The sequence below is a fragment of the Pezoporus occidentalis genome, unplaced genomic scaffold (genome assembly GCF_034315485.1).
Source record: "Pezoporus occidentalis ecotype Australia unplaced genomic scaffold, CSIRO_AGI_Poc_V1 ctg23, whole genome shotgun sequence".
NCBI lineage: Eukaryota > Metazoa > Chordata > Aves > Psittaciformes > Psittacidae > Pezoporus > Pezoporus occidentalis.
The window spans coordinates 7,280,550-7,307,804 of NW_026914180.1; the positions used below are offsets into that span (position 1 = coordinate 7,280,550).

A 27,255-nucleotide genomic window follows, 5' to 3' on the forward strand; every position below is an offset into this window, starting at 1 on the left:
TTTCTTCAAGCTCTTCTTTGCCCTGATTGAGTTGTAGATTGAAAGTAAGTTTGTAAGTGAGCTAAATCAAATAGGAGATTAACTGATTTCTGAGTAAGTGTGTCTACACCTTAAGTAACCCTTACTCACCTGAAGGGTCAGTAAATTCTTTGTTTTATGACAAGCTACCTTAATACACAAGGTAGCTGAGCAGCTCTACTCTAGGAGGTCTGGTATGTGCTGGACCACATATTTGTTCTCATTTACCATGAGGTAAGTGTGTGTATGAACCGTAACAAAGGGGATTGACATTTTGTATGCTTGCAGCTTACCTCATAGTGATTTAAAATATGTGGATAGTTTGTATTTTGTGGGCTTGAAAGGGCATTCAAGATCTCCTTCTGCAATCTTGCCAGAATGGACAAAAAAGCATTACGAGAATATGAGCATTGTAGTGCATGAAATGTTCAAGGCCAGGTTGGACGAAGCCTTGGGTGAGATGGTTTAGTGTGAGGTGTCCCTGCCCATGGCAGGTGGGTTGGAACTAGATGACTTTACAGAATCACAGAATCCCAAGGGTTGGAAGGGACCTCAAAAAATCATCTAGTCCAACCCCCCTGCAAGAGCAGGGTAACCTAGAGTACATCACACAGGAACTTGTCCAGGCGGGCCTTGAATAGCTCCAACGTAGGAGACTCCACAACCCCCCTGGGCAACCCATTCCAGTGCCCTGTCACTCTCACAGTAAAGAAATTTTTCCTGGTGTTCCCATGGAAGCTCCTATGCTCCAGTTTACACCCACTGCCCCTTGTCCTATCACTGGACATCACTGAAAAAACCTAGCTCCATCATCCTGACACTCACCCTTTACATATTTGTAAACATTGATGAGGTCACCCCTCAGTCTCCTCTTCTCCAAGCTAAAGAGTCCCAGCTCCCTCAGCCTCTCCTCATAAGGGAGATGTTCCACTCCCTTAATCATCTTGGTTGCCCTGCGCTGGACTCTCTCCAGCAGGTCCCTGTCCTTCTTGAACTGTGGGGCCCAGAACTGGACACAATATTCCAGATGCGACCTCACCAGGGCAGAGTAGAGAGGGAGGAGAGCCTCTCTTGACCTACTAACCACACCCTTTCTAATGCACCCCAGGATGCCATTGGCCTTCTTGGCCACAAGGGCACATTGCTGGCTCATGGTCATCCTCCTATCCACCAGGACCCCCAGGTCCCTTTCCCCTTCACTACTGTCCAGCAGGTCAGCCCCCAACCTGTACTGGTACATGGGGTTGTTCTTCCCCAGATGCAAGACTCTACACTTGCCCTGGTTGAATTTCATCAAGTTTCTCCCCGCCCAACTCTCCAGCCTGTCCAGGTCTCGCTGAATGGCAACACAGCCCTCTGGCGTGTCAGCCACTCCTCCCAGTTTAGTATCATCAGCAAACTTGCTAAGGGTACATTCAGTTCCCTCATCCGGGTCGTTGATGAAAATATTAAACAGCACTGGTCCCAGCACCGACCCCTGAGGGACTCCACTAGTCACAGACCTCCAGCTAGAAGGTCCTTTCCAACCCTAACTATTCTATGATTCTATGGTGCCAACTTCCTCTCTAGGATTTGGGTCTCCAGGGTATGTTATTTCACTGCTAACTCCCTTATTTCAAATCTCCCTCAAACCTAGCCTGGGATGATTTGTTCGGAAGTTTAATGATTTCAAAGCAAAAACAGCATAAGCTGTTCTGTCTTTTCCTTATTGAATCACAGTGTGGGAAAGGTGGCTCAGGAACCTGAGCCAGGAGAATTGTACTTAGGATGCACTTATTTCAGCAAAAAAATCTCCAAAAATCTCCTATATTAAAACATCTTTAAAGAGAAGTGCCGAGTGTGCTTGGAAAATGAGCTGTTCTCTGCAGCGCTGAGATCTCTGGGGCAGGGGTTGGCAGCCCCCCAAGAATGGAGTACCAGATTGACTTCTTCCTTCTCATCTTCAGAATGTATGGAGAAAAAATCAGCAAGACTGAGCAGGAGAATGGAGGTACTCCTTGCCGAGAGTCCAGGTACCACAACAACCCTACCAGCAGTATCCTTCCTCCATGCTACCAGCTGAGAGATGCTGATTCCACATATGGCATTTCTCAAAACACTCCATTTCTTGGCTCCCAGCTCTATGCTTATCCACTGCTGTGCCTTTTAAAACCTATCCAAACAGTTCATGTAGCACATGTGCTCTCACTTGCTGGTCTTTCCTCTAGGACACCATGAACCCTTAGTTATATAGAGGCAGTGCAATTTTACTTATGCTACTATTTCCCACATCATTTCTGACCTCTGGAAAACTCAGTTTTTAGAGCTCACTGGCCTCATTTTGCTTCAGTTGCTCCAGGCAGTGCAGAACACTGGTCATCTTCAAGGCTTCTCAGAGACCTCAGGAGAAACAAGGCACTTATTTGGCCAAGCCTATCTGTCATATCCTCGTCTCATCAGAGGAGAATTCTACAGCAGAAATACAAGAGTCAAGCTCTGCTATGTCACTCCTAACAAAAGCATGCGCATTTGAACATACTACACCAGATTCCCTAGAATTTAATGTTGTTTTTTTTCAGTTTTTAATTTTCACTGGTGCATACTTTCTTTAGTATTCCCATCATACCTTTCTTTTGGTGTTTTTTTTTTTTTTTTTTTACTGACAGGTGTGGAATCACTAAAAGGCAGGTCCTGGAATATGAGAAAATGCTCTGGTTTTCAGCACTGGGATGGAGAACTGAAGCTTTTTGGTTTGGCATAATCTGGAGGCCACAGAGGTGGCCCTTTGAAAAAATGAGGTTGGTAGGTCCTGACGTTTTATTTTTTCATGTTTTGAACATCCAGCTGAGGAAGGATATCATACTTTTCTCTGGAGAGGAGATAAAAGAGATGCTGAAGGTCTCTGAAGGAGAGTTGCTCTCTGAACCCTGCAGGCCATGAATGGCTGAGAAATGCAGCCATGGGGGAGATTTATCACGATCAAGGAAACAATTTATAATCAGGAGGATGTGCCCAGTTTACCCATGGCATATTTGGTTTGGAACTGCCACAGCAGCAGGCACTGCTGTACTGCGCTGCAGCCTTTATGTGGTAGCAGAGCCCAGCTCTGCCCCAGGCCACCAGGACAGCCAGCCACAGGCAAGGGGCCAAACTCTAGCAGCCCTGTGACTTCAGGGCTGCACTGTGGAGAGGTTACAGATGACTATTTTAAGCACCAAACCAGTGAGACAATTCTTCCAAAAGCAAGACAGCCGATATGATGGTATTTTAAAGAATGGTTGGCAGAAGCTTCAGGTCCTTTTCTACAAGGGATTTTAGTGTTACAATGAGCAGAATGTAGCCAGTACTAATCAGGGAGCAAACAGGTCCCTAGCAACTGTATGGAAGACATATAGGGCCAACATCTCATAACTGACTGAGTTAGTTCATTTAGACAGCATGGTAAGACTGTGAAAGCTAAGCCATTCAGGTTACCTACTTCTTTACCAAGCAATTCCTATCTCCTTATCTCAACACACTATACCAAATCCATGGATTTGCAGCTTCCAAAAGTAACTGAGAACTCTAGTTTTTCAACTGCACTAAGGAAACAAAGCTGAAGCTGCATCTACAAGACCATTATTGACTTCATACTCAAGTCTGTGCCTGATTTTCCAGTCATGTCACTTGAACCAGATCAAATCAGATGCTGATGTCTATTCTGCATGGAGAACAGAAGAGATGTAAGCCAGTTTTTCTTTGACTTGCCTGAAAAGTCACTGGCCAGAAAAACCTTTTGGCAAAATAATTATCCAGCCTTCAGCAACATTTGGATTCAGTGTCTTCTCAAGCCCCCAGATAATATTATACTATGGGCACTGGTTAAAGAATGGCAGCTGCTAGGAGAAAAACACTGCCACAATCTACATTTGGGAAACCTTTCCAAATACTCTTTCTAAGTGAATAAATAATATGAGAGGTTTTATATTCAATAGTAAACAAACTGAAAATGCTTTTGAGTTAGTATCAGCTAAACTAGCTGCCACATTTCTATACAGTAAATAACGTAGTTTAACCCTGCAATGATGCAGTTACTACACTTACAGCATTACCCATTTCTTTAGATATCTGAAAAACAATCACAGCAGCTGACATTTTGTAACACAGTGTTCAGGATCTCTTCCTATATAAAAAGAAGCAGCCAGAAAAATTTAAACCTTTTTGGTTTTAAAGAATTAGACTAAATTCCAGATGTGGGCTGAATTCTAAAATCAAAATACCTTGAAACACAAGGAGTATTAGGAATATTTAGGAGAAAGAAAAAAAAGCTTCCATAAACTCAGAGTCAATTTTATTTAGAATATAAAAATCACAGAAACCAGGTTTTCAAACTAATAGTGCTGAAAAATTCTATCACAACATTAATGAAAGAACGATGATGATAATAACAACAACAACAATGAACAAAGTGAAAAAATAGGTATTTAAAATGTCACAGTCTGACATTTTCCATAATAAAAGAGCATAAGTTGAAGGTGATATTAGTGGCAGCAATGATTTTGAGTCTCCAAAGAGAACTCATTAAACAATCTTCTCTGACATCTAAATTTATGTAAAAAACAAAGGCATGGAAGGAGAGTTCGATGACTTCCAGGATGTTAGTTTTCCAATTAGGAAAACCTTATCAAGAAGGGGCAGAAAAGGACTTTGATCAGAGTTAGAGTAGAGGACTTGTTTGCAGATGTCAATTGAAATAAATGGTGCAAAAAACCTAAGGAAGGGAAATGTTTTCCTAGAAGTGAATTACTTATTGGTTAAAGACTGCACATTCATTCTGGTTTGTGCCTTTTCCAAGAAGATGTGCCAAATATGATAGCAAGCATTGAAACTGGGTAACAGCTAGGATGGAATAATCAGAGTGTGACAGAGCAGAGATGCTAAAGTATTAAGTACAACGAAACAACAAGCAAAACAAAGGCTTCTACCTGAAGAAAATCTGAATCTGTAGACAAGATAACAAGAAAGAAATCTGACTCACAAGTTTGTAACCTGCAGTAATAAGCAAGTATTTGTCATGAGACCAAGAAATAAATAGACTTCTGATCTCAGAGGCAATGTACAAAAGGGGAGAACAAAATTCAGAATAGGAACATGGCACTGTATCTTAGCAAAGGTATTCTGAAACCAAATTTGAAGAAGATGACCTCAGAACTCTACAAAAATGCAATGAAGTTTACATTTCCCTTCATCAACATTTGCTACATACAGTCCAAAGTGAGTGAAGATGCTGTAGGTGTTCAAACAAATTTGCTGGAGAGCTCAGTGACTTGCTGAGGAGTCATGCTATACAGCAGTCAAGGTAGGAATTCAAAGCCCTGCTGTAAGTTTCCAAAATACTGTTAAGCTTTCCAGGTTTAACAACAAGGACATTTGCAGAGCAGCAAGAGAGGTCTGGATTTACAGTATATTCCTGACTTTCCTAAGATGAAACTCCTGCACTAACAAGCAACCCTTTGCACTCAATCCCTTACTTTTCCTCTCAGCAGCAAAATTTGTGTCTTTATTATTTATATTTAACATTATAATGCTCCACTCCATCAGGCAGGACCTTATGTACCATTTCACTGAACAAATGCCTTCCTTTCAAGGCAGCAGGCAATGACCAAGAAGTTGCAACACCAACTCAGAGCACTCTAGGGGTATCAGGAGAGGCACACAGGGAAGATGTGCATGATGTCTCCTTTCACTCATCCCCAAACTGACTCAACATCTTTGTTTACAAATTGCAAGCATAGCTCAAGCAGACAACTTTCAACACACATTTTTTGAATGGAATGGCTCTGGAGAGTCACAGCTTGGAGGTCTGAAGACCATGGGTTGCACGCCTACAAACTAGACAATTTCAGGGTTGGCATTTTTACTTGTTTGAAAACACTGGGTAGAAATCAATCAGTGTAATGAGGGAGAAGCTTCTAGGAGCTTATATATCAAGGAGTTATTATGGAGATCCTACAACCATCATTCAATGGAAAACTGGCAGCATCTACACTGTAAACCCAAGGTTTCCGAGAGGAGAGGGGAGTTTTTCAAATTTATCAGAATGGTCTGGACAGAAATTAACTTTCTCTGCCAACATTTATCATTTCACTTTCCTTTAAGTAGGACTGGCAAGCTCTTTGACTAATAGAATGAACCAGAGATATGTTACAAAAGGTTTTATAAGGAGTTCTCTATAATTTTCCACAGTTGTGTCAGCACAATGACACAACTTGCTAACTGCATCCAGCAAGATGCATCTCAAACACAATCCAGAACCTCCACAGTTGGCTCCTTGGCGCCTTCCACAACCATCACTCCCTGGCTCCCGACTTTGAGCTCACAAGGGTTTCTCTGCCACAGCGGTTGATGGGTGCTGCTCTCTGTAGCTCCCTTATTCCGCTGCTGCAAGAGAGGTAGCACTGGACAACCAGACCTTGGCTTTCTGGCTGTCATCTGAGAAGCATGCTTAATACTGCAGCAGTTGAAACAACAGCTGAGCACAGCTACCCTTCATCCAGTTAAGATGCAGTACATGCAGTTTATGCCTTCAAAGGTAAGAGTAAAGAAGTTTCAGAGTTCACTTTTCCTTCAGTTATAAGCCAATCACTTCCTTCACTTGTTGTTATATCTGGAGCAACATCGTGAAGATACTTGGATCCCATTCATCTGGCAATGAGATTTTACCCTTTTGTTCATCTTTGAAATTAGTATTATCTTCCCTCAATCAGTGCTTCTGTTAGGGCATAATATAGCAACTTGCTATACTTCAAATTAGGTATTTTTTTCATGGTGTTCACCAAACTAGAATCACTACAACAAAATCCAGCTGTGCCACAGAACCACAGACTAGTGGAGGTCGACAGGAACCTCTGGAGATCATTCAGTCCAACTCCCTGCTCAAAACAAGATCACCTACAGGAGACTGCTTGGGGACATGTTTTGAACAGATCCAAGGGTGAAGACACCACAACCTCTCTGGTCAACCTGCACCAGTGTTTAACCACTCAGAGTAAAAAACGTTTTTCTTATGCTTAAATGGAATTTTTCATATTTCAGTTTGTACTTTCTGTCTCTTGGTCTGTCACTGAGCACCACTGAGAAGAGTCTGGCTCCATCTTCTTTACTTCTCCCAAGCTACTTATATACATGGATAAGAACCCCTGAGCCTTCTCCATAACTCCAGCCCTAGCAGCCTCTCCTCACATAGAAAAGGCTCTGTTCTTTAAATAATTAATTCCTTTACTGATTCCTCTAATCATCTTTGTGGTCTTTTGTTGGACTCACTCCAGTATGTCCAGTCCGTATCTATGTTGTACTGGGGAGCCCAGCACTGGATCCAGCACTCCAGATGTACCTCACAAGCGCTGAGCAGAGGGAAACAACCGCCTCCCTTGACCTACTGGCCCATCCTAGGCCCACACTTTCCCTACTCTTCCTTTTGCTGCTAATGTGCCTGCAGAAGCCCTTCTTGCTGCCCTTCATGTTTGCTGTCATTCAATTCCAGATATACTTTGGATGTGTAAATCCACCCCTGCATGCTTGGATAGTGTCGCTGTATTCATACAATAACTATCTCCCATGTATAGCTACTACATGAGTTTACAGCAAAATTCCCTTTAAAGAAACAAAGAACAGAACCAACTATTTTAACTTTTCATTCCACTTCTGTGGACTTCAGTCCTACTTACCCGATCTATAGCGCTCATCCCGTGACCCTGAGGACCTGCGTCGGTGATATCGAGAGGAAGAGGATGGAGTAACAGGAGTTCGACGTTCTTGTGGCAACGCCTGGTCCACACCTGCATTAATTAAAAAACAAAACAAACAGCTAATTCTTAGTAGTGAGGAGGAGGAGTTCAGCCTACCCTACAAGCAGAAAAAGAGCATCCAGTGGCTAAATCATGCCATGTCAATTGGTTACACAGTACTTGCCTCTGGTCAGCTTTTCTGGTGTGGTTATTTTGGTGGCTCTCCCTAAGACAACCTTTTTCCAAGATCATAAACTACGTAAGAAGAGCATACAGGCAGCAAGCTTGGTGATGTTGTTTTATTTTCCCAAACATGTGACCTTTCATAAAGTACTATTCAGGAAATATTTTGATGTGCTAATAAAACTCAGGCATGACTGCAAAGGATCTTGAAGCTTTCCTGCAATTTGGTTAAAAGTAATTCCTAAGAAGACTTGTATTGATAATACAAGTCTAATAGTTTATCTATATTATATATATAATACATATGTATATCTATAGTATATATAATATCTAATATTTTAGTCTTCCCAGTGTGCATTATCTAAAACGTCATGCAGTTGGATGACACCAGCTGGTGACAACAACATACTAACCTACAGAAACTAGAAAGCCTGCAGGAAGGGAACTATATTAATACCTATATGCATTTTTACCTTCCGAGAGCCAGAGAGTAAACAATAAGTGCACCAAACCAGGCTGAAAATAGTGACCTGTTCCAGCAAAACAACAAAAATAATTCAGTGCTATAAAATACATACACCTGCAGTGTCTCAGTATCTCTAAACATCCAGTATTTAAGATTCATCCCCTTCTCATAGTGAATTTGCTTTTTTAAAAAATAGGTGTTTTCTTGAAGGCTCCTTAAATGACAGTAGTGCTATAACAGCAGCGTTGTATATAAACACTTCTAAGAACTAATGTTTCTGGACATCTTCCAGAGAAGGGTGAAATAATTACGCATGAAAATTCAAACAAACAATAGGAAAAGAAAGCAAACCTGCATGTATAATAGTGGCATAATATGTTACCCTGCTGTCTTCCACAGAAGAACCTGAGCCCAGTAAGCCCAGTGCCTTAGGCACTGTGATGCACAGGAGCAAAAAAACAGGAGTACTTGAAGAAATGAACTCAATCCTTCCCTATTACATTTGCCTTTAAAAAGCAGTTCCCCTATGTGGAACTGTAAGGACAGAAATAAAATTGATCTCTTGCACATGGGGTTGACAGTAGGAAAGACCTGTTAAAATTACTTTATTAAACTATTAAGTATTCAAAGGGATGACTAATAAACAAAGCAATGCTTGGAAATATGTTCATATTTTCCAATTAAAACATAATGCAAACCCTCTCCACTACTATTTTTGAACTATTTAATGCCTGCTTATTGGATAAGAGTTTCTGTTTGTCAAAACAAAAACTTTTAGACCAAACAAAAATGCTACGTTGATTTCAAGCAGTCTCAATTATGTTTCAGTGGAGTCTTTAAAAAGCATCATTTAAAAGCCATTGTACACTTTGTACACCTATTTCTTTGTGAAAACAAACTGAACTCCAAATACAGCTTCTCTCTTGAATCTTTGGAATATTAGCAACGTCAAGTCTTCTTTGATTTTGTGGAAGAGTGGCTGGTTGACTGAAAAACATACTTGGAGTAAAATCTCATAGACACATAAAAGACAGAGTGAATCCATACATTTTCTTCTACTCAGATTGTAACTAATCATTTATATTCTTACATCAAATAAAATATCTTCATTTTACTGCTCTGTCTCCACACTACAGTGCTGTGTAATTTCACTTGCCCTCAAGCCTTTATATTCTTTAAGGCAGGTGAACCTAACTTCTGAATCACTGAAATAAGCAGAAGAAACATTTTCTCCTCATTTGCATAGTTTTTCCTTCTTTGTGGGGTCACCCTGAGAACCAGCAATATAACATTAACAATAAAATTAATTTTGATTGAAAGTTTTCAATACTTTCTGGAAATCACATCCATTTACAAAAAAAAACAAACAACACACTCCAGAAACATGAGCCTAAAAAACTGCTGCTGTGTGACAGAGATCTTGTGAAGAAAGCAGTGCCACAACTTCCCATGGCAAATGACTTGTGTAGGGCAACGGCATGTGGAGAAGAACAAATAAAAATAATTGAGGTGTTACTGCTGAAGTACAACATCATGATTACACAGTCAAAGGGGATTAAATGCATTCTTACAACAACAAAACAACATGGAGTAGGCTTTAGAAACACTGAGGGGAAATTAAGCTGTGAGGAAAAGCATGCGTTTCAGAGGTGCACAGCTGCTGGGGGAGGGAGAACTTTCAGGTAGACCTGAAAGCTGTTGAGAGCTGACAAAACACATTCAGGCCTGTGGTTTCCTTCTCCTGGCTATGAGACACCTTAAGTGTCTCATTCTGTTCTGCAGCTGTGGGCAGTGCTAAAAGCTCTTTTCAAGGTGTCCAAAAGACAGTGCATGTAAGGTAACCTCGAACAGTTACTCTCTGTTGCAGAAGACAGCAGGATGCCCCATCAGCAAGGCAGCACGGCTGCCCAGTGTACTCCCTAACACTGTAAAGGGCTCTTCCCTCCTCTGGTTCACTACGGAGATTCATGCACCTACTTGTTCTTAGTACAGGTACAAAAATTTCTCATCTAATCTGAAAATTGAGACACTTTAATAGTTTACCTCCCTCTTCCTTTGTATATGTGTGTTTGTTCTTTTAAGTAAGTCTGTTCTTACACAATACGTAATACAGTGTTTCTTCGTGCAGTTAGAAAAAAGACAGCCCCAACATCCTGTGCTAGCAGTCATTTAAGGCCATAGCAAACTAAATGAGAATACCAAAATACCTTCTGCTTTTATGAGGTCTGGGGATCCTTTGATAGCTTTACTCCCCACTTTCCCATAAATATAACAACAGTGAACCTCTACCCAAGTATGGAGCACAACGTGGGAACTTGGTTCTCCAAAAGCACCGATTTACATGAGGAAGTTAATTCTGTACTCTGCCATCTGTGGGGAAACCTCTCTCCACACTAAGTTCCTTTAACGTGAGAAAATGCAGAGCATAGTCCCACTTTGGAGAGACAGTAAGAAACCTAATGACGGCTCCTTACTGAAGGCTCTAGAGCAGGAGTTATCTGGCACTGCCTGGACTCACACCTTCGCTTCCCATGCACCTGCTCCCTCGCACAGCACCAACAATGGTGTGAGACAAAGTACACAATAGCAAGAACCTACATGCTGCCATTTCTGAGTGATAGGTAGGAGTAAAAGCCACACAGAATAATGAACACCGTGAAATCAGTGAAGTGTTGCCATAAATAGCAAAGCAGTGTTAACAGCAGAACTGTTCACCTCCATGAAGGCTCTAGCCACCCAGTGCAGTAACAAGCATCTTTTTTTTCACTTATACTTCTGAACATAACTAAACCCCCAAATTGATAGCTTTCACAGCCAGCACACAGGGGCCCTGAGTTAAGTGCTAATGCTTGTTCAAGTGCAGCTTTGCATTTGTGAATCAGTGGAAGTGGTGGCATAATGGGCTTTGAGAATTCATACCTGGATCGATTCCTAAATTTAAGGAGGCAGCAGAACAATGAATGGCTTTCGTAAGAGAAAGAACAGTGTCATGCCAGTGCTCTGTGCGCAGACACAATCACAGTCACTATCAAACTGGCATCAATCTTAATAATACCAGTCTACCCCAACCTTGCATCTAAAGCACAAACTCAAAAGGTAAGTGTAATTAGCACTAATGATTGACTTATCACAAGTTATGAAGGATTTTAGTAATATATATATATATATATATACATATATATATCTGCCTGGACCACAGTTATTTTACATAAAGGCTGAGAAATCAGTGCTTTATGCTCCATCATGTTACACATATGCATTACCAGGTGCACTGGAACGAACAGCAACATTCTTAACACAAGCATTAGTTCATTTATCTAATGCTGCTAATGTGGGCTTCAGCTTGCAGATTAAGACACCTATATTTAGGCGTGTACAAGAAGGTGCTTAAGCTAAGCTCCCATTACAAAAAAGAGACTTATGCCAGGACTCAAAAGTTTAAATAGAGGCGTCCACTGTCTTTTCAGATATTGTGGACTATGATACCAGGTTTGACCAGAATGGCATACGTCCCCTTTAAGTCCTGTTTGATATGCGCTCACTCTCTGCAGATGTATCCAATACCTTAGGAAATACTGAACAGTATTAGACACTTCAGGGAACAACATGAGCCCAGTAAAGCCTTCAGAGCTACACAGGTGGTCAGTGGAGGTATCTGCTTTGGAATAAGCTGAAAAGCATTATGGGTTTCATCAACTGAATTAACGGTGTCTCTTCATGTAAGAATGGCAACTTGAATACCAGGTTAATAGGCAGGCCACTTAATGCAGAAATATCAATCTACAAATCCTAATCTTCAAGCTAGATCCTGCCTCAATTATATTTAGCTAAAAAACGCAAGAACTTCAGAAGATTTATAGATTTATAGAATCACAGAACCATAGAAGAGTTAGGGTTCGAAAGGACCTTAAGATCATCTAGTTCCAAACCCCCTGCCATGGGCACAGACACCTCACACTAAACCATGTCACCCAAGGCTCTGTCCAACCTGGCCTTGAACACCGCGAGGGATGGAGCATTCACAACTTCCTTGGGCAACCCATTCCAGTGCCTCACCACCCTCACAGGAAAGAATTTCCTCCTTATATCCAATCTAAACTTCCCCGGTGTAAGTTTTAACCCATTACCCTTGTTCTGTCACTACAGTCCCTAATGAAGAGTCCCTCCCCAGCATCCCTATAGGCCCCCTTCAGATACCAGAAGGCTGCTATGAGGTCTCCACGCAGCCTTCTCTTCTCCAGGCTGAATGCCACTGCAAGCTGCCTAGTTTCATTTTTAGAATCACAAAGTGGTTTGGGTTGAAAGGGACCTTAAAGTTCATCCAGTTTCAACCCCTGCCATTGGCAGGGACACCTTCCACTGGACCAGGTTGCTCAAAGACCTGTGCAACCTGGCCTTGAAGACTTCAGGGATGGGGCAGCCAGAACCTCTCTGGGCAACCTGTGCCAGTGCCTCACTACCCTCATAGTATAGAGTTTCTTCTTTGCTTCAAATCTAAATCTCCACTCCGTCAGTTTAAAGCCATTGCCCTTGTCCTGTCACTACATGCCCTTGTAAGAAGTCCCTCTCCAGATTTCTTGTCGGCCACTTTAGGTACTGGAAGCTGCTTTAAGGTCTCCCTGGAGCCTTCTCTTCTCCAGGCTGAAGAAGCCCAACTCTCTCAGCCTGCTCCATAGAAGAGGTGCTCCTGATCACCTTTGTGGCCCCCTCTGGACTCGCACCAATAGGTCCATGTCCTTCTTATGTTGGGGGCCCCAGAGGTGAGTGCAGTACTGCAGGTGGGATCTTACCAGAGCAGAGTATAGGTGGAGAATGACCTCTCTTAACCTGCTGGCCACACTCCTTTTGAGGCAGCCCAGCATAGAGTTGGCTTTCTGGGCTGCAAGCGTATGTCTTTGGGGCATGCTGAACTTCTGGTCAACCAGCACCACCAAGTCCTTCTCAGGGCTGCTCTCAATCCATTCTCTGCCCAGCCTGTAGTTTGCATCTTAAGAGCACAGAAGATGCAAAACTGTCAGCTGGAAGCCAGCTCCACCTCCTTCCATCTTCTTTTTTTTTTTTTTGCTTTCCATCTCTTTGTTCATCCTCCTTCTCCCTTCTTTATTACTTCTTTTTGTAGCTAAATTGAAGCGCTATGTGCTGATAATGTGGCAATAGCTGCAATGCCCTCTCCAACAGAGGGCAATTGTTTCATAATGACAGCTGACAAGTAGCTTTGATGTATCTCTTGTTCCTATGTCTGTGTGAAATTTTTTAATCTAAAAATATTTAAAAGCTGAAATTTCTAACTGACAAGAAATAGAAGGCATTCTTAGACACAAGCTGCATTTATTGTTCTAAAATAGCTCACTATGTGTGCCCTCAGGAGAGAGAGCTGTAGGATAAACCCAGCAACTCCAGCGCTAGTGGGAAGGAAGGCAAACAGTGTTTGAAGAAGAAACATTGTTTATCTTCCGCTCAAACAGTTTCCTGAGCTTCTACACAGTGGCTGATGGCTCAGCTTCAAAAGCAAAGCCAGGTGATGAAGCATTTTGTAAACAGGTCAAATGTCACACTATCCCCAAAGAACTTGTTACTTAGTGTGGCACTTCACTCTTCCCATCAAGTGTACCTCTCAGTAATGAATTCACTGGATAAGCCAAAAGAGATTTAAAATGTGATACTCCTCACCAAAGCTACCCAGGAAAGTGGAGCCACTTTCTGATAGATAAGTCTGGAGAAAATGGCATTTCTTATTAGATATGTTTAAATAACAATCTTTCCTTCACAGGTGAGCTTTCACACTTTCTCCTGCACTTGGTTCTAATTTCAAACAATGCACATTCTTCAAATTGTTCTTTATTGCAATCTTGATCTTGCCCTACAGCATTTCCTTGAAAGCTTTACCTTTCAGTTCAAGCTTTGCATGGCTATTGTGGGCTTCTTTTTTTCTCTCCATTATCTCAGTGAGGGTGGACATTTGATGTTTGTTTGATGTGATGCTTGATTTTGATTTTTCTCTAGACAGTCTCACAGCTTCAGTGTACCATCTGAAGATGCTTTTTGGAGTATATGTCAAAAAAGGCTACCTATCCACACAGCAAACATGTTCATCAATGTTCTGCTCAACTTACACTGCAGACTAATTTGGCCAGTGTTGTGAATTCCAGCAGTTTCTCATTTTGACAGCAGCACCCAGCTCTTCACGTGCCTTCACTGGCTCCACCTCCTCTGCTCCAGCCCAGATAAGCTTTGTATCAGGGCCCTCAATGGTATGTATACTTCCTTTTATACTCTGACTGAGCCACCTTTTCTGTGTCAGAATATTAGACCAACATCTTCATGTTTCCTTCTATGCTCTTATATTTCAGAGATGGTCTTCACGAACATCAACAGGTATTTCACAGAAATTTTTCAAATTCTTTGAAAATCACCCTGACTCTGATGTGTACTAAAAATATCCTTCCCAAAACAGCCATCATGACGAGTACTGAAACTGCTACCCACATTACTGATTTTATCATGTACTCGTTTCTTCCCTTACACACATTTTTTTTGGCTTTACTATTAGGGTGTAAAGTCTTTGAAGGAAGGTGTTTTTTGCTCTCTGTTTGGACAAAGTTTAGTATTATGAGGTCTTACTGCTGGATAGGAAACAGAGGTGCCATTAGAAAACAAAGAATGCATCAGCTGGTAACTGGGCTCTCAGCATGGCAAAAGGGAAGCAGTAACTATCATGCTTTAATTGGTAGCCTCAGGGGGTAGATCACAGATCCTTTCAGAACCTTCCTTTTTAAACAGACCAGGCTCTGCAAGGCATCCAACAGTTCAAACCAAAATCCTTTTTTAAAAACAACACTTACTAAGTGTTCATCTGTGCGCCAGAGTTTCTCATCTTTGAAACATCTGTCACACAGGTTTCAGAAATGTGTCCTTGAGTTGTGCAATGCATATGCCTTCCAATGAGATTAATGTTCTCAACACACATATATGCTTTGAAATGCCCCATCATCATTATCCCTTGATAAGATCTTCAAGAATTAGGAAGACAGATGTGATAGAAATACCCATTATTAATAAAGTGAATACATGAGGGGTTTTTTTGAATTCCAGAATCGTGCTTCGTTTAAACACTTCCTGGCAATCTTTGCAATCCAAATAATGTCTGTGGAAGAGAAAATGAAATTGTAATCACCAAGTTTACTTAGGCTGCCAAAGGGGTAGCAGCAGGAACAGCTGAAAGCAAATGTATGCATACATTACATGTATATATGTCATGTTAATAACAGAGGCTATGGAAATTGGTTCCTGTAATTCTACTGAAAATTGTTTCTTGGTAAGGTAAAGGGATCTTCAGTACGAATGTATTATCTTCTCTGCACCGCATAGCTTGAAATTTCCCTGTGCTAGTGCTGTTGGGGCTCCAGCAGCAGGAGATGCAGTGATCTGTCTCTAGGCCTGTGAAAGGAGCAGCGGGTGGCTCTAAAATACCACATCTCACAAGTTTATTAGCCATTATAAATGAAGCACTGGTGACTGGTCTACATGGTTAGCTACAAATAGAGCTGCACTGGTAGTACCAATGATGGGAAATTACAGAAAGTAATCTAGTGTAGACACAGCACTTGATTAAGAGAGAATGAACCACCCATGTCTAAGCTTAACTGATAACAACATCATCTCTGTTCTGTGAATGAATAATCAAATTTCCTGGCAAAAGACTGGAAGCAAATTGGGAAAAAACACAGCTTATGGGGGATGCAGGTGATTTAGTTACTTTTCTTCTAGGAAGGGTTTCTTTTAATAGCATGCAAGCAGCTGTCCACATGTTATCTTACCCAGAACTGACTGATCTAATCAAGATAATCTTCAGAAAGATATTCTGAAATCAAAGCCTGTTTCAGTGGTTACTCTTTCAGTTCCTGACTCTCATGGCTCCTCTACAGAGGCAGCAAGAGAAAGGTCACAGCACAAGAGACTGGGATATATGTGCAGATACAAAGGTCCAGATTCACTACTATTTTTAGATGTCTGACATACGGGTACACTAAGAAAAGTAAAAACTACTCTGCACAGAACATCTCCAGCTACAAAATGACCTCCTGAGAAAGTGCTTAGAGAAAACAAAGCTGTACTTTCATCCCCCTAAGTCAAAGCAGGTGGGGATTTAATGGGAATGAAAAAAGGGGCTCCCCCTGTCCTTTCTCCCATTAACACTGCCAAACGCAGCACATCCGTTCCGGATTGCTGGATGTTCGACAGCCCATCTGGAACAGTACAAATGTCCTTTGCATATGTGCAGTCTGTGCAGCATCTGGATGTGTCAGACCTATTGTGCATGCACCGCAGAGTCAACCTGCAGATGTGCAGCAGATCCGGCACATCCTCCATGTGTCAGACTTGCTGCATGTTTGCTGTACAGCATACGTGACAAAACACTCTCTGGGACTGGGCTGTCAAAAACTGGGAGCCTGAAAGTGAACTCCCACATCACCTGGTAGAGTATCAACCACTTGGCTGCCCAGCTCCACTTATCATTAATCCCATTCCTGAAAAGAAACTGCTCCCCGTTTCTAAAATGACAGCATTTCAATGAGCACAACAAAAAGACCACATATGTATGTGTGTTTATAATGTATACAGCCAACCTTTCTACTGCCTACGTTTAGCACTTGGATGATTTTATATCATTAATTCTGTGAAACCTGGAATTGCAACTTAATTATTCCTATTTTGCAAAAATCTTGGGTGGAGGAAGTTAATCATGGCAGTCCGACGGAGCCTGTAAGGCCCATGTAAGCGCATAAATACAGACAACACAAAAATCCAATATGGATTTCCTCCTCCAAAGTATTACAGCAACTGGCTTGAAAATGTGCAAGGAAGGGCTTCTCAAGGGGATAATCTTTTTTATAGGGCTGTCTTGTCCAGACAGAACTGCAAATCTTATCTTCCCTCTAACTACCTTGTACACCATGTCTAGACAGCCTTCTGGAGTGTGAACCAGCACACAGGCAAGATGTGATGTCCTCCACGTGCCCACATGGTTGGCAAGAGAAAATCTGCTGTCTTGAGGGGCTGTGAATCCTCTGCAGCCTTGCTACAAACCCACAGAGTAGGAGCAGACTGCCTGCCACCAGCCACAGGTCAACCTCAGAAGGCAGGACAGGTATTTGCTGAAGGGCATGGCTATGCAGGCATGGCTGGAGTCATGCCTTGCTGGTCCAGAGTGCAAACACGTAGCCCCGCAGATTGTTCTTCCTCTAGTCTGCTCTACCAGCCTGATGTCTGTTCCTAAAAGTCAGTCTGTTTCTGAATGGTTTGGATGTGAGAGGAGTTCAAACAGAGCTCTCTACTTGAAAATAGCATAGAATTAGGGGTGCTTAGATTTTTACAGCTTCCTCTGGATTCTGGGGGACTTGGACCTGTCCAGTGCTCTGTAAAAAGGCAGTGCCAAAAGGAGAATTAGAAACACATGCCTTCCTGTCTTTCACCAGCTTATTGTATGCAAACTCCTCTGAAGAATCCATGGTATGGAAGGTAGAGAGACATTAACATGTTCAAGTGTTACTAAGAAGGACTACTCCTTCGCCCTTCCCATCACTTCATTCTTAGGCAGACAAAAGTCGGTAACGGCCTTCCAGATGTTGTCCTTTGGTTGTCCTGCCTGTAACTGGCAGCTCCTGGTGTATCCTACTGATGTAGGTGTCTACTAGAGGCTTCCAGATGAGGTGCAGTTACAGAGGGATACGGACTGGAAAAGATATATTCATTGTGCTCACCAAAACGAAAATAAAAGAGAGGCCGGTTTCCTGCTGTGCTGGCTGCTCTCTCTCTAGCGGCCGCTTCCCGGATGTCACAGACACCAATGTTGGCAGTGCGGAGCATTCTTCTGGCAGCTCCTTCACTGTGTTGCAGTCTACACCGTACCGCGGCAGCTCCATTCGCTGCTGTAACAAGTTGAAAAAAACTAATTAATTCACGTTTAGTTTTTTTACATTTGTTACAGCAACGAATGGAGCTGCTGCCCCCATGCAGTAGAGCACACGCACACGCACGCACAGACACCACGGGACACTCACGGAGCCAACGCGGGGCAATGTTCCACTCTGCCAACATGGGCGTTATTAATGTTAGCAAAGGTGCAGCGAGAGGACTGGATGTCCCAACAGAGGGGAACTGCCTTTGGATTTCCTTTAGTTTGTTGAATGCTGTCACAGAATGCAAATCCCTGCCTGGCCCCAACGACTCAAATCCAAGCGAAACAGCCATGTCTGTTTCCATACTGTTAGATCCCTAAAACATCTATTCCCTTTTATTAGTAAGATCCAAGACCACCAAAGCTTCTAAATTCTTGCAGTTCCTCATCAAAACAATTATTAAAAAAAAAAACAAAAACAAAAACAAAACAAAAACAACCAACGAAACCCCCCAAACCACCAAAATCTTAACTGGTCATGTATGTGGTTGTTCAGATAGTAACAGAGGCCTACAAAAAGCAGCGCCTGTTTTGTTATCCTATTTTTTCTTGGAAAGGATTCATCTCCCCCTTCCTAGTGAGCAGGGACCTTGAACCATTCAGATGAGTCAAGTCTTAGAAGGAGAACATCAAACTGAAGTGTTTCAAGTCTTGTCCAAAAGGTAACACAACAAAACAAACAAAAAGTACAAAGACAGCAAAGACCCAAGCACAAATATTATCAGTTTCTGAAGGAAAGTACTTTAATATAGTAGAAGCAGTGTCTTCCACTATAACAGAGTAATTCATTTAGCCATCAGCTAAATGATTGAGCTTGATGTACATACAAGAAAACAGTGGACAATATTTCAATACTTTTCCTCTTCATCCTATTATAATCTTCCTTCACTCATCCATATCCCACATTCCTAGTGTAGGATTTGCTAGGAAGAGGGTAAAGCAGAAACTGTTCACTCTATTTGATCCTATCTTTAAAACAGCCCTAAATCAGTTACAACCTCAATCATGACCTCTTCAAATTACTGAATGAACCCCTCTATAGGACTAGCTTACAGAGATTCCTCTGCTGTGTCTTACACTGGAAAACTAATATAGAATCACAGAATGGTTTGGGTTGGAAGGGACCTTAAAGATCATCTGGTTCCACCCACCCACCCACCCACCCACCCCCCCCCCCCCCGTGCCACAGGCAGGGACACCTTCCATATGTCACAACAGAGACCATGAAAGATGACCTTGGAGGGTTCTTCACCTTCTCTCTTTCATTATTACACATATGATGTCCAGCAGCTTCAGCCACGGATACAGTTTGACCAGAAGACTATGATGGTTCTGGAGAAAAAGCTGTATTTGATTGTATAAACAAATACTGGTATGAACTGCACCACTGTGTTGAGTATTACTGTGAGGCAACAGTTTCTCAGTAATTCAGTAAACCTAAGTAGGTCTCATGAGAACATACTGTGAAGACTATTATATGTCTGATAGTCTGTTCAGACCAATAAATATCCAGAAATTTAATAACTGCACCTCTGGTATTGTAATTCTGTTGATTTTATTTGTTTCATTCTCTAATGGCTCCCAATGGTCAGGAAATGTCACAGACACCCTCAAATCAGGCTGTATCACTTCAGAATGTGTTTTGGGAATTCCCATCAGTGGAGCAGATCAAGAGAAATCCAAAGGCACAAAAAATACCATTCTACTATGGAGTTAGATAATATATATATATATATATATATATACAGAACAAGTCATTGTCTTCACACATGAGCAATTTAAATAGCAAACAATCAAGTCCACCATAAAGGCGGGATTATACAGAAAGAACAAGGAAACTAGTTCCCAGGCCTGCAACAAAAACAGGACAGCCAAGTCCAAGTGGAGCCTTTATAAAGTGAGTGAGATGCTGCAAATGCATGGGGCATGGTCCTCTGAGGCCAACATAAAATGGACTCCTACATCAGTATCTACAACTACACGTTCAACTTCATGATCCAGTGCCTTAGGAGAGTGAAAGAACTCTGAAAGGTACTTACTTATATACATGAAATAATTTCAATGAAATAATCCATTATTAGTTTGAAGATATTTTTACACCTTTTGGGCGAGTACGTCCTTCGGTGTTGAGACCATGTATGTATAAAGGATTGGTTGCCCAAGCATTACAGGACAAGCTTTAGAGATGCTTCTGGTCTCTCTAATGCTTTCAAAAGGGAGACTTGGACAGGAAACCCAGAAATGGAGGAAGGTACAAAGCTCCAATGTTCTCTTCCACTCTTGTGTATACCTCTGTTCAGAAAACTTTACACGGCTGAGATCTTAATGAGTTAAGAGATCACATTTTCCTCTCTATTTTTGCATTACTTCTAACAAACAATGCCTCTCTAACAAACGAGGCTGATTTTGCAGACATGACTGCCAAACCACAGCAACGTATGTAAAAAATGTACACACACATCAAAGCAGACATATATGTAAAAATACACATAAAATGGATGGAATAAGCTTTTTCTGCATAACAATAGCTTTGTTTCTGCCACATACATTTCTTCAAAGATGCAGATTTTTATTGTGGCAACTATCAGTATGCTTGACATCTTCATATACTGCAAGCACAGATATACGTACCAGGAGGCTGTGGCAGGTAGGCCCCAATTAATTTTGATCTCTTCTTTTCATATCCCTTCTGTGTGATGTCACCTGCCAAGAAAAGAAAAGGAAAATCAATAAGATGTGGATAAAGACAATGCCTAGCTGCTTAATGGCAGCACCATCAGCTTAGCCACCACTGCACTGTTTGTCTGTCTTGACAATTATAATGAACAAATGAAAAGCACAGTCTGATCCTTCCATCCAGAAAAAACTCATTTATGCCAGAGCCATTCTGACAAGTAAATACCCAGCCTTGATTTATTCCAACACCAGAGTCCAGGGCACAGAGTTTTAAAACCATTTTGATATGCTGTCACACAGCTTTCAAAAGCTACAATGACCTTCATTAGGTTAATAAACAATGGATTATACAGAGTGCGTGGGCCTGCAGGGGCTGGCAAAACACATCTCTGATTAGCATTTTCTATCATTAATGGGATTTTTCTAATCAAGCATGTAAGGCACAAAAGACTTGAAATTGCTGCTGTATCATTTCTGCAATATAAACGTTTTAGCTGATTTCTAAGCAGTACTGAGAGGAACAAAACCAAACCAAATCCACCACAGCTCCACTAGAAAACAGTACCATAAGGACTCTTTGCCTGACTTTCCAATTAAATCTCCTTTCAAGATAAATGCTTGAATTTCTTCTGTTCCAATTTATATGACCCTTCACTGTGTCCTCAGGTAACTTTTTTTCATGTAAGGATTAAAAGTTTCCTAAAAGGAAGCGATGGATAATTAGATACGTGGAACAAATATATACTTTTAGTTGTTACCAGAGTTCAGGAGAGGTTTGGCACCACAGCTGTGACACAGTCCTGGCTTTGGCGCTCTAGCTCTACCTTTAATAATTAAAATACTTGTTCAGATATAATTCAAATATCCAGATTCTTCTTTCCAAATGTGTGGACACGTGCACACACATATATGTATGTATTAAATTCAATATAAGCTACTTTAGATGCTAAGAAGAGTGATAGGTTTTACAACTATAAGAATTTTGAAATAACATCATATTCCCTGTCCTTTCAATAAGCACATCTGTTATTGTAAGACACATCATCCAGTTAAAGTTGAGTCACATTACTGAACTTGTATATTTGTGAACAGTTGAGGGCTGAGGAGGCAGAAACCACAAAATTAAGTGGAGCTTTGGCAGTAATTTCCTGCTAGATACAGCAACATGTGCCTTTTCATGTTCTTCCATCCCATGTTCAACCTTCACCTTAAGAAACCATTTGCCAAGACAACCACACACTCATTTCAATCCCAGCCATGCTGGCAAATGGATGCTACGTTAGCACCAAGGTAGAGAGAGCTTCCTGTGGGCTCATCTGTAATCCGTAATTACATGAAAAGATCTTCAAATGCTGTTCCTCAATAAAAGACCTTTTCTTAGGGATGGTTCCAATAAGGAATACAGATGCAGAATTTCTTTGCCAGTGTCCTGAGCCAACCTCTCGCCGCTGGTTAAAAACAGTGCTTAAAATAACACCCATCCTCTTCGCTACCGTATCTCAAGCTGCTCCACAAAAGAAATCACCTAAAATATCTGTGTTTTTAAATGAGGAAAGTGGGAGTGAAGCACTTCAAATGATAACCGTCCCCTATTTACACAGAGAAGAAGTGGCAGACTTGGCAAAAGGACCTAAGCTTTGAAAGTTCAAACCCACTGACTCTTCAAATACATTTCTTCCCATTTTGAATACTTCTGGCATGCATTCAAACTAGTGAACAAGTTCTTTATCCATTGCAATCACCAGCCTCTCACGATCAGACAGTACCTAAAGTTACCGCCTCATTAAAATATTTTAAAGAAAAAGAATGTTTATTTCTATTTGAAAACTACAAAATATGAACAAATTTTTCCTCTGAAGTTTTGCTAAACAAATTACCATTAATTTCCCATGTTCATCAATACCAAATTTGAGCAAAGATCAGTTTATTTTACTAATGCTCTTTAAGGAGAACAGAGTTATCTTATGGAGAACCACAGCTCCATTGTGGTGTGTCAGCTGGCAATGCCATTTTAAACAAGAAACTATTAACAGGTGCTTAACTATTGGTTACTCTTCCACACAAATGGTAGCACATACACACACAAATTGCTATCTTCACCTAGAGATTCCAGACAACGCTCATGCAACCTGCATCCATTCCCACAACAGAAGTCTCTTCCACTAGTTTCTAAATCTAGATTGTCCTTAATTGAAAGAAATGCAGAGAACAAGAAATTTCTTCGACACATAAGTGGGAAAGATAAATATCAAGTGTCGCCGCTTGTCAATAGTAAGTTTTCATTCACACTGGTATCCAGACTCACTCTATTGAAGTTCAGTACGTAAAGGAATTCTTGTGAGAAGAAACAATGGTGACTCTTCCCCCAGACCACTGCCTCCACCAAACAACAACAAAAATCAATAAAATGATTTTTAAGACAATTTAACATGAAAATATTTCAAATTCCAGAAGCAAAGCGCAAATTCATTTAGATTTATCACTAATCCTTTTATAATCACGCCCATCATCTCCCTGGTAACCAAATTTAAAAAACATGCAAAAGCAAAAGGACTGGAGCACCTCCCGTAATGAAGACAGGCTGAGAAAGTTGGGGCTTTTCATCCTGGGGAAGAGAAGGCTGAGTGGAGACCTCATAGCAGCCTTCCAGTATCTGAAGGGGGCCTATAGGGATGCTGGGGAGGGACTCTTCATTAGGGACTGTAGTGACAGGACAAACAGGTAATGGGTTAAAACTTAAACAGGGGAAGTTTAGATTGGATATAAGGAGGAAGTTGTTTACTGTGAGGGTGGTGAGGCACTGGAATGGGTTGCCCAAGGAAGTTGTGAATGCTCCATCCCTGGCAGTGTTCAAGGCCAGGTTGGACAGAGCCTTGGGTGATATGATTTAGTGTGAGGTGTCCCTGCCCATGGCAGGGGGGCTGGAATTTGATGATCTTAAGGTCCTTTCCAACCCTAACTATTCTATGATTCTATGAAATACAAAATCACCAACATTTTCATTGCAGTAATACTATTACCATTCTGAGGTGGGAGTCAACTGTGTCATACAGTCTGGGGAGGTACTATGCTTTATTTATCAGGATTAATGGTATTTGTATACATTTGTATTTTTTTCAGGTAGACTGACTTCAGAATATAAACTACAACTGATTAAGCATTAAAATATTGTTACAATACATGCAAAACTACTACATTTCAAAGCTGCGTTGAGCTCCTTATGTAAGCTCATAATATCTACTAAACACAGCTCACCAAAAGCTAAATGAGCTTAAACTCTGCTCTTACGAATTACCATTCACTCTGTTTTCTGAACATAGTCTGAAGACCTTTGGTCTATGCCCTTCATTCCTGCAATGAATGCATTAATTAATTAATCCATTAATGCAATAATTTTACAAGTATCATCTGAGGAACAAACCCCTTTTCAGTTAGGCCCACCTAGATCATGTTCTTCCACTGAATTTAGGCTTAACTTTTATGGAGTATCCACATGTACTATACTTCCTTGCCATGACAGTAGAGGAGTTATGCTCCCTTTCTGCTTTTAATTAACCTTTCTTCTCCTGAAACCCTTCCTGAAAATCCAGCAGACTCTTCAGTGCTGCATGCATTCAAAGTCCACCTCAGAAGACAGGAGGAAAAAGTGTCTCATCCACAGTGTCTTTGGGCAGATAGGTTTTTTTATTTACTACATGAGCAAACCCTTCAAAGCCCCTCAATATCTAGATCTCCTTGTTGCACCATTCTCTAGCTTTCTTCTCATGACACCTTTGCCTACTTTTGTGTGGCATTTCTGAGCCATGTTGCAATGCCCAGGGACAAGACTATCACTGGGTTAAAAAAGAAAGGCCAGGCCATGGATGGAGGGGTGATATAAAGACTCCAACACTATGAACATGCAGGAGCAGAAAGAGCACATGGCTGCAGGGATCTTTTGGGACAGAGCCCCTGGGACAAGAAACAATCACATAATGTCAACCAGCTGAAAGGTGGCACCTCCATTTAGCAACTCCCTGCAGCCCTCTCCTCTGTCTCCTTCCTCGGCTCTCGCCCCATCCCCTAGTTCTGACTCTGCTCCCAAGTGCTCTGACCTGCTCCGCTACTTCTCAGCTTCATCCCAAAGCTGGTCCCAGGCCCTCCTCTCCCTCGCTCCTTTCCCCTCAGGCTGTATTCGCTTCACTGCACCCAAGGATTTTGGCCTCCATCTTCAGTACTCTCCAGATTTTTTTCCTCTGAACATGTTGCCGTTTTCCTCCTCACCTCCACTGGTGATCTGCAAGGTTTCCACCATCAGAGGGGCACAGATGTGTACCCTGGAGAGTACTGTGTCCAAGGGTCAGCAGGGCAGAGCAAAGCACAAGCCTGAGAGATCTGAACTCACAGACAGTGAAGAAATTTTAACCTCATTTTTTTCCCCATCCTTCTTTAAAATTGACTGTCAAGGACTGCTGAACAAGAGGCATGAAGTACACTGACCCTCCTTCCACAAGACAAGTTCATTTCTTATTTCTAGTCTTTCAGAATCTCTTCGGGCACAAGAGGGAAAATACCACTTTTGCAATGAAAGGGACAGCACAAATGAAAAGAGCATCCAACCCTCCAAGGAAGAATGTTGCCTGCTTGAACAGGGTACAGGACCAGGGCACTGGTACCCTGTAATTCTATTGTCACCTCTTTACTTGTGATTTGTGCCCCTGTTTCTGCAACTTCCCAAGTTACAGATGGCAATGCTCTCCTACATCGGCGCTCACAAACAAGTAGTATTTTGTAGCTATATTTAGTAAAGCTCTGCTGTAGTGACAGTTCATTCGACTATGCTCACCGCAACTGCTACTGTTTGCGTTATACCCTTCATTTTCTCTGAAAATTTACTGTATTTTTCTCTTTCCTTCAATGGTGTTGGATTTCTTCCTCTTTACAAAGACAATGGGGCAAAGCTGGGGGAGGCAGGTCAGAGCAACATAAACATATCACATACACTCACCACAGGCAAGATGGGTACTCTAGGTAATAGAGAGCCCCTTGGGAATACTCGGCATTGTACAAGACATTTTGAGGAGTAAGAAATGCCTGTAAATTGAAGTCATTCCCATTTCCTGGCCCCTCCATGGGTCATCTCCGCTCATTTACATGTCACGTTCTAGACTGATCATGGAATCACACCTTAAAACACAAATAATTAAAAGGCACGCTGTAGGTTATCACCAAAATACTGACTTGCAGCGTTTGGTTGAAGGGGAGGTCACTGAATGTGAAAATAATTCCACATGAAAAATACCTGTATGTTGCCATCCTTCTTTAAAGCATTTACACTTCAAAAGCTGAGTGGTTAGAAATGCTGGTACCACAGACAAATAAGGTGCTGTGCTACTTTCATGAAAGTAAAATGCTTGAAGTCAATACAGTATAGAAGTTTTGCTTTCAACTGAAGTATATATTAGCTGATCTCTTATCACTTCCTGAACACAAACATGGCCAGTCCTGATGACTGTTACCACGATATATGAAGTAAACTTATTCAAGCAAAAGATAACTGCATTATACAGGGAAAAAAAACTAAACAAAACCCAAGATAAATTTCCCCAAATCTTTCCTTTCTCCTGGGGGATGCCAGCACCTCTCACTGATCTCAGTCCTTCTGGACACAGCACAGGTGAAAAGCTAACGATTAAACCAGGGACTACAATAATGTTTGGTGCAGTGAAAACTCAATTTCACGTTCAGTCATCTCAAAGCCTGACTGATGGTTTTCACTACACATGCATGTTTCAAAATGAAATTTCGGGCTGGGACTTTGAATTAGTTTAAGGCGCTTATAGAAAAATCTGCTATGGGAAATAATGCAACCAATAACTCCTTTCCAACACAGACTAACACAGAGCTTGCTGGTGAGTGCCTTTTCTTCTCATGATTTTCTGCCCTCTAAAGATTCAATTTTCTGTACAACTTGTTTATTGCTGATGACTCAAATTCAGTGTCAGCATCTTGGCAAGAGGGATTTGAATGAAACAAAGCTCCTCATAAAGAGAACTGTGACTCATTTACTTCTCCCACTCATGATGCAGACAGTCGCCCTGTCTGGTCTCCCAAAATATGCCAAGAGACAAAGGATTTCATTTCGGAGGGTGCAAGTACAGAGATATCAAAACTCCACAAATATATCTCATGTAACACGTACACGAACACAAAAATACATACTGGGAGCT

The 27,255-nt window shown here is 41.5% G+C and overlaps 1 protein-coding gene across 4 annotated transcripts in view; it reads right to left on the reverse strand.

Moving 5' to 3' along the window:
- The window catches only part of DIP2C (disco interacting protein 2 homolog C), a 320,370-nt gene that overhangs the window by 127,957 nt on the left and 165,158 nt on the right, over positions 1-27,255 (reverse strand). For 2 of the 4 annotated variants that reach the window (XM_062621534.1, XM_062621535.1), the window contains exons 2-4: positions 21,002-21,073; positions 18,174-18,341; positions 7,704-7,814 (exon numbers count right to left, since the gene is read on the reverse strand). In XM_062621534.1, coding sequence (XP_062477518.1) covers positions 7,704-7,814; positions 18,174-18,341; positions 21,002-21,073 — 351 coding nt within the window. The remainder of the gene's footprint in view (positions 1-7,703; positions 7,815-18,173; positions 18,342-21,001; positions 21,074-27,255) is intronic. The other 2 variants (XM_062621536.1, XM_062621537.1) reach the window with 1 other exon arrangement.